The sequence below is a fragment of the Doryrhamphus excisus genome, chromosome 11 (genome assembly GCF_030265055.1).
Source record: "Doryrhamphus excisus isolate RoL2022-K1 chromosome 11, RoL_Dexc_1.0, whole genome shotgun sequence".
In the NCBI taxonomy this organism is placed as follows: domain Eukaryota; kingdom Metazoa; phylum Chordata; class Actinopteri; order Syngnathiformes; family Syngnathidae; genus Doryrhamphus; species Doryrhamphus excisus.
Window position 1 is genome coordinate 856,477 of NC_080476.1, and position 8,127 is coordinate 864,603.

The following is an 8,127-nucleotide window of genomic DNA, read 5'->3' on the forward strand; positions in this document are numbered from 1 at the left end:
CCACTAAGCGCAGGAATGTTAAATTCAACTTTAAGCCTTTCAGACTCATAGATTGGAGCTTCTGGACAAGATCAAATGCATGCAGTATATACATTTACTTTAATTGTGTGAATGCTGACAGCATTAAAGGAGACCTATTGTGCTTTTTTAACTTTTGTTGGAATTTTCTATTCTCATGTTAAACAATGCCAAAGTTTCTTGAGTACATTTCAAATGAGTAGATTTTTTCACTATGCGTATCCGTGTTGAAAGAAAATGCTCACAGCGTGTCGTCCCTAGACGACTAGGAAAGGAGCCGACCGGCGTCTCATTCACGTTCATGGTACAAATGGCGAGTTAAAAACGGCTTGTGTTGCGTTGGTGAGACTGCCTCCACATTGTTAGGTTTTCTTCAGCTCGCCTCTATTTCGGTTTGCATCTAAAGTTACTTGGTAAACTTGTCTCGTCATGTACGCAGTGCATTTGTCAAGACAGCACTGTGCAGGCTCGTATTATGTCAGTCACTGATGCATCAGGGTAGCTTGACCGCTTTGTTCCTTGAAATGTATTGTTATTCCATGAAGTCATCATAAAAAAGAATTTTGCTCATTTTCAGTTGGTAGTACAAAGACAGTGGTAGCAGTAGCCAATTGACTGGCCACAGCATTAGGTACACCTGCACAGTAGCTGCACCAAACACTGTGGTCGCTATGTCAAATATGACCCCCCTCTCAATACGCTGCAGTATTGTACAGTAGTACACGTTGCAACCTTAAACTTGTTGTTTTGTTCACGATGCGTTTGACTCTAATTTAAAAGCCACTCGGAAAACTTTGTTTGAAGTACTGAACACTGTGTTTTTGGAGAAAAGTACAGTGAACAAGCCTGACAGATGATGTCCGTTTGCCATCATTGCATGTTAGCATTAATCAAACGGGAAAAATGAATAAATAAATAAAACCAACTCGAGAAATAAATCGCACTCACATTTATACAATTTAGAGTCACCATTGAACCTAACATTTTTTTGGAATGTGGGAGGAAACCGGAGTACCCTTAGAAATCCACGTACAGACAGGGACAACTCCAATGCATAAATGCATGAAATAATGATTTTCTCTTATGATGTCTACTATATTGGGCAATCCCAGTGTAAATGTGTAATGGTGACGAGAGGGCTTGTTAAATGTTAAAAACCGTATTAAGAAAGTTGTAAACAGGTTTTCCATCATTTTAAATATATCTAAATAAAAAAAATGTATGAAAATATAAACAAAATAGAAAAGAAAATATGAGGTGATAAATTGACTTATCACCTCATCTACAAGACATGAAACTGTTAATATCACAGCAGCAGTTAATATATTTTATTCTTCTTTAGCCTTATTTATTTTTTTGCCTTTTTCCCACCGCACAACACCTTCCATATGAATTTCAAAAGAAAAAAGCAGATTAATATTCCAAGCAAAACAGCCAGGTTTTCCATCATTTTAAATATATCTAAATAAAAAAAATGTATGAAAATATAAACAAAATAGAAAAGAAAATATGAGGTGATAAATTGACTTATCACCTCATCTACAAGACATAAAACTGTTAATATCACAGCAGCAGTTAATATATTTTATTCTTCTTTAGCCTTATTTTTTTTTTTTGCCTTTTTCCCACCGCACAACACCTTCCATATGAATTTCAAAAGAAATAAGCAGATTAATATTCCAAGCAAAACAGCCAGGTTTTCCATCATTTTAAATATATCTAAATAAAAAAAATGTATGAAAATATAAACAAAATAGAAAAGAAAATATGAGGTGATAAATTGACTTATCACCTCATCTACAAGACATAAAACTGTTAATATCACAGCAGCAGTTAATATATTTTATTCTTCTTTAGCCTTATTTTTTTTTTTTGCCTTTTTCCCACCGCACAACACCTTCCATATGAATTTCAAAAGAAAAAAGCAGATTAATATTCCAAGCAAAAGAGCCAATAGCAAGGCAGCCATGACGTCAATTGAGTGGTAAACAAACCAGGACATTTGGACGGATTTTGCCTTCAGATGGGCCGCTCCTTTATGTCTTATGACGTATTCTATCCAAAAGACGGCTTGGTCCATCGGTTTGATAGGCTGATCCCGGTGCAGCCTGGAGAGCTTCTGCATGGTATCCCGGTAAGATGAATTGTGAAGAACTGTCATCAGAGCTTCTCCAAAGATGCGCCTATCCAGCGTGGCGATATCCACATTCACCGCTCCCCCTTTTGCTTGAATTCTGTTGACGTTGTCAGGTTGATCGAAAAATAATGGAAGTCCAACAATCGGAACGCCGTGATAAATTGCTTCTTGCACACCGTTGGTGCCTCCGTGAGTGACAAAGACTCTTGTTTTTGGATGTCCCAAGAGGTCGTTCTGTGGGAGCCAGTCGACCAGTAAGGTGTTGTTGCCCAGGTTGGCGGGCTTTTCTCCCAAATACCGCCATATCACCTTCTGAGGCAGCTGGGAAAATGCTGCGGCAATTTCTTCAACAAGAACTCGAGGAAGACTGCCAACTAGAGTTCCTAAAGTCATCATCACGATCCCGTGATCGCCAGAGCTCTGAACGAAGTCCTCCAGGTTGGCGGGGAGCTGTTTTGGTGGCTGGCACTGAAACCCTCCCATGTAGATCACGTTTGGCATTGTGGGTCGGGGAAATTCAAAGACAAAATCATTTCTCATAAGCCATATGTCAGCATCCAAAAAAAAGGAAGAGTAATCTGTTTCGGCACCAAAGTATCGCTTAACGACTGATTTGTAGTAAGGCTCTGTTACGTACGACATTGCCAAAGAACCCAAGACATAAGCCACAACGTTATGGACTCTCTGAGGAAAGGTCATCTTATCGGTTAGCAGTGTCGCAACAAAAGGAGTGTACGCCAGAGGGGACGGTGCGATAAGGGAATGAGCTTCGCCTTGAATGTGCCACCTGACGTTATAAATAAGCGGAACTTGGAGACGACGTGCCAGCATCGTGCCTCCACCAATGCCGGGATCGGTCAGCACCACGTCGTATTTGGCATGGTGAAAGTACTGCATCAACGTTTCATTTTCAAACATCTGAACTATTGTGTCACAATGCTTGGCGTGGAAAACACGAAACTGACTTATCACCCTCAGCTCCTGCTGAATATTGTCCCAAATGTGGAGAAGAGACTCGGCATTCCTCTGAACTTTAATTTGCAGGTTTTGAGCAACAAAGAGTTCAAAGTGATACTTAAACTCGTCTTGACCAGGAAGATTGACGGACGTGTAGAAAGGAGATTTTTCCGTGATGTACCAGCTGTCAGGGGTCCTCGCTACGGTGATCTGGTGGCCTCTGGCATGAAGAACCTCTATGATTCCTTTCATGTTTACCCAGTGGCTTCCGTCCAAAGGGAAAACCAGGATCTTGCCCCCAAATACACACAACACTTGAGTAAACAGCAGCGTGGAGGTGATCAGAGCAGGCTTGGTCATCGTGACGCCACTGAGGAAGTAAGCAACAAAGCAACAAAGTAAGCGACAAAGTACTGTTTGTTCACTTTGCACGTTCTGGAAGTTATGGTTAAAATCATGAAATGATGTGAAATTCATTTTCAAACACTTTGGAACGCTCAGATTTTCAGATTTGTATCCGTAGAATCTATAGAAAGCCAAATGAAATGGAAGAATTAAAGACTTAAAGTAACCACTTACAGTGAAACCGCTAACACATTTTGCCGGTCGATAGTTCAAGATCAAGATAATCAAGATTATCGATAACATTATTCATTCATTCATTTTCTACCGCTTTTCCTCACGAAGGTCGCGGGGGTGCTGGAGCCTATCCCAGCTGTCCTCGGGCGAGAGGCGGGGTACACCCTGGACTGGTGGCCAGCCAATCGCAGGGCACATATAGACAAACAACCATTCACACTCACATTCATACCTATGGACAATTTGGAGTGGCTAATTAACCTAGCATGTTTTTGGAACGTGGGAGGAAACCGGAGTACCCGGAGAAAACCCACGCATGCACGGGGAGAACATGCAAACTCCACACAGAGATGGCCGAGGGTGGAATTGAACCCTGGTCTCCTAGCTGTGAAGCCTGTGTGCTAACCACTCGGCCGCTGTGCAGCCCTGGTTCAGTATATTTTTCATCAAAATAGTAGTCAGGCCAAAGTGTTGTGTTGCTGCTGGATGTTCACACTATCCGAGTGATACTGTTGTGGGGGTGCTGGAGCCTATCCCAGCTGTCCTCGGGCGAGAGGCGGGGTACACCCTGGACTGGTGGCCAGCCAATCACAGGGCACATATAGACAAACAACCATTCACACTCACATTCATACCTATGGACAATTTGGAGTGGCTAATTAACCTAGCATGTTTTTGGAATGTGGGAGGAAACCGGAGTACCCGGAGAAAACCCACGCATGCACGGGGAGAACATGCAAACTCCACACAGAGATGGCTGAGGGTGGAATTGAACCCTGGTCTTTGATAACATTATGTTTTCATGAATTATATGCCATAATATAACCTGATTGAATGGTTGCATTTCTTTTGCAATTTAGCTAGCAACACTGTCTGTGAGCACGCACCATTTTGCACATTGCTAACTAAACACCTCCGTATTAGCATTGACTGTCCAGACGAAGGCTCCGTTACACTTCCAGTGGCACTTTCTTTTTCCCGTTTGGGAAAACTGATGGTTGTTTTCCGGGTGTGCTCGTGTTCCCCCTCTTCCTCCTCACTACTTTCAAACAATTGCGACATATCGGTTCGTCTGTTCATGTGCTAAACTTGTCATTCGCACGAGAAACCATCACTTCTGTGCCTTCGTTCATGGTCGCCTATTCTTTCTCACAATGCTAATTTGTTGCTAACTTGCTGTTAGCGCTCTGTATCCACTCAGTAGTAGCCCCGGGTTCAATCTCTGTTCATTACACCAGGAAACAAATGCACACAGATGGATGCAGAGTGAACCCTCTCGTCATCCAGCCTGTGTGGCACAGAGAGACGAGCAGAGGAAACACACATGCATGCATGCAAAGGGAGATTTCTCAGGGTGTCATAATCATCAACTTCTTTTTTTTTATTGTTCAATGAATGGATTCATCAATTAATAAAAATCTATTCAGTTCAGAGGAGATTCAACTATCAACCTGGCAATTGAATCGTGTGCAAATGCACACACACACACACACACACACACACATGTTTGTTTGATGTTATGACCATGACAGGACACGCCCCAACAATTAACACGGTCAAATGTTGACAAAAAGTCTCTATACAAGTTGTGAGTTTTACAGTAAATATGTTACTATAAAACTGTATTCTTCATTTCAAATATTGACACTTACCAAATTCTGAAGGATCTGTATTTAATCCAATGAACTGTTCCTTAAAGGACCATTTGAGGCGCAGCTGAGGCGCGCATGCAGGTTAGCAATGAACTGCGTATGTGCTGGAAACAAACAGCTCTGTTGTAAGAGAAGGCATGACCTCTTAAAGATAATATGGTAGTAAAACATTTATTTTTGGTGGCCTGGAGGACTCATAAGGACTCAATAGGCACTCGGTAAGACCTAAAATGATGCAGCCGGGCCATCTAGTGGCAAGCCCCTACAGCTTGACTTCGATTATTTACAGTATCACAGCCAAATTGGCCAAATGAGCTCAGATTTCAAGAATAAATATGAAATAAATATGTGTTGTTCTCATAATTTTAAAAGAAAAAAATACCAAACAAAAGTCACAAATTTCTGAGGAAAAAGTTGTAATACTACCTTTGACCAAGGCCAATGGTCACCTCAGCGCCCCTTTTTTGTAGCTGTCTGAGGCGGTGCCTGTATTAAAATAATCGGAGATTTGGAAAATAAAGTAAAAATATTACAACTTTATTGTTGTAAATTCATAAGAATAAACTTGTAACATTAACAGCGTAAAGTCATAAATTTACAAGAATAAAATCGTACATTTACAAGAAAAAATGTCATAATGTTAGGTTAAAGTTGTAAATGTACGAGTAAAAAAATAGTCATATTACCTTTGAGCAAAGGCAAAGGTCACGTAATGACCTCCTTTCCATAGCTGTCTCACAATGGCTGTAACGACAGTGTCAAAATAATCAGAAATTTCAAGAAACAAGTTTAAATTTGACAACTTTTCGATAAAATTATCGATAAAATTCGAGAAAAAACTATTGCGAGTCATAAATTTACAAGAATAAAATCGGACATTTATGAGAAAAAAAAAGTCATAATACCATGACTTTAAAGTCATAAATTTACAAGAAAAAAACACAATATTACAAGAATTAAGTTGTACATTTAGAAGAAAAAAAAATGTAATTATTATGTTTGACCAAGGCCAAAGGTCAAGTAAGTACCCCCTTTCCATAGGTGTCTCAGACAGAATGCCTGTTATGACAGACTATTTAAATAATCTGAGATTTCAAGAAAAACATTCAAATGATATAACTTTATGATAAAGTTATTTTCCTTATTTTACAAGGAAAAATCCACAATGTTACAAGAATAAAGTCCTAAATGTAAGAGGGAAAAAAGTAAGCGTACAGTCGTAAATTTACTAAGAACAAGTAATAATATTACCTTTGACCAAGGCCAAAAGTCACCTACACCCCCCCCCCCCCCTTTTCATAGCTGTCTCAGCAATGCCTGCTACAATCGAGCGTTAAAATAATCAGAGGTTTCGACAATAAAATTAAAGTTTTATGGATTCACGATGAAGTCATTATTGTCATAAATTTAAGTAATTTACGAGAATAAACTGTTGGGACATGGCTGAGTATTCAAATCATCTATTTCAATAATTTTAAGAATAAAATTTGAAAAAGTCATAATACTGTATGACTTCACAATAAAGTCTTTATTGTTGTATTTTTTTTTTAAAGTCGTTATATTGCGAGAATAAAGTATAAAATGTATGAGGAAAAAAAAGGAGAACGCAGTCGTAAAATCGCGAGAAAAAATAAGCCATGAATTTCAGATTGGAAATTCAGGAATTTACTAAATAAAAAACTTGATTTATGTGAAAAAAGGTTGTAATATTACAAGAATAAAGTTGTACATTTACTAGAATAAACTTTTTTTTTGCTTCAGGCAAGCTTTTACTTATAACGTGGGAACAAAAAGACCATCAGTGACCCCTTATAGCTGTCTCAGGCAATGCCTGTAACATGAAGGTACTACTTAAAGTTACTACATTCATAAATGTACAATTATTTTATTTTCCTTTTTTTTTTTTAATTTATTTTAACTTTATTCTCAAAATCTCAGATTATTTTAATACTATGTTATTTGGGTACCGAATCTTATTTGATTGTGCACCTAAATGTTGTGACCCATTAGTTTTGCTGGACTTGGCTTTGTTATGTGGTGCATATTAAAATAAAAGTGCGCACTTTTTACAAAGAAACAGCATCCATGATGGTTAGCAAAAGGTTAAAGGTTTGACTTCTCAAACCGCTCTACAGCACTGGTGGTATGCGGGCGCCATCTAGTGGTGAAACATCCACATTTGTTTTCCATCCACCCATTCAAGCATTTTAATTTGGGTTGCAGATGAGCTGAAGCCAATCCCTCTTTGCTGTCTGGTGTTTGCAAGTTAAACTCCCATGGAAATGGGAGTGACAATAGTTATTTGCCCCCACTCATCTTTGCAGGATTGTTGTCATTCAGTCACATTTGGAGGCTTTTCCAGCATGAAGCCTTTTGAAGATCATGCCACAGCATCTCACTAGGATTTAGGTCAGGACTTCGACGAGGCCACTCCATAGTCTTCATTTGGTTCCCCCCCGCTCTTAAGGGGGTGGTCAGAGGTGTCCTTGCTGGTGTGTTTGGTATCATTGTCCTGCTGCAGAACCCAAGATGGTTTCAGCCTGAGGTCACCAACAGATGGCCGGACGGCAAGCATTTATATCACACAGCAAGTCTTCCAGGACCTGAAGCAGCAAAGCAGCCCCAGACCATCACACTACCACCACCATATTTTACTGTTCATATGACGCTTTTTCTGAAATGCGGTGTTACTTTTACGGCAGATGTAATGGGACCCATACCTTCCAAAAAGTAATAATGGCACCGTGGGTCGCTGGAGACAAAACTTTTTGCTAATTAATTGTT

At 39.6% G+C, this 8,127-nt stretch overlaps 1 protein-coding gene across 1 annotated transcript; it reads right to left on the bottom strand.

The window, feature by feature from the left end:
* Positions 1–1,093: 1,093 nt before the first annotated feature.
* On the bottom strand, positions 1,094–5,449 carry LOC131138386 (UDP-glucuronosyltransferase 2A1-like). Its single transcript, XM_058087249.1, has 2 exons — positions 5,344–5,449; positions 1,094–3,482 (listed from the first exon to the last, which is right to left on the bottom strand). Exon 2 carries the CDS (start codon positions 3,470–3,472, stop codon positions 1,862–1,864), a length of 1,611 nt encoding a protein of 536 aa, XP_057943232.1. The 5' UTR covers positions 3,473–3,482; positions 5,344–5,449; the 3' UTR covers positions 1,094–1,861.
* Between the last annotated feature and the right edge of the window lie 2,678 nt (positions 5,450–8,127).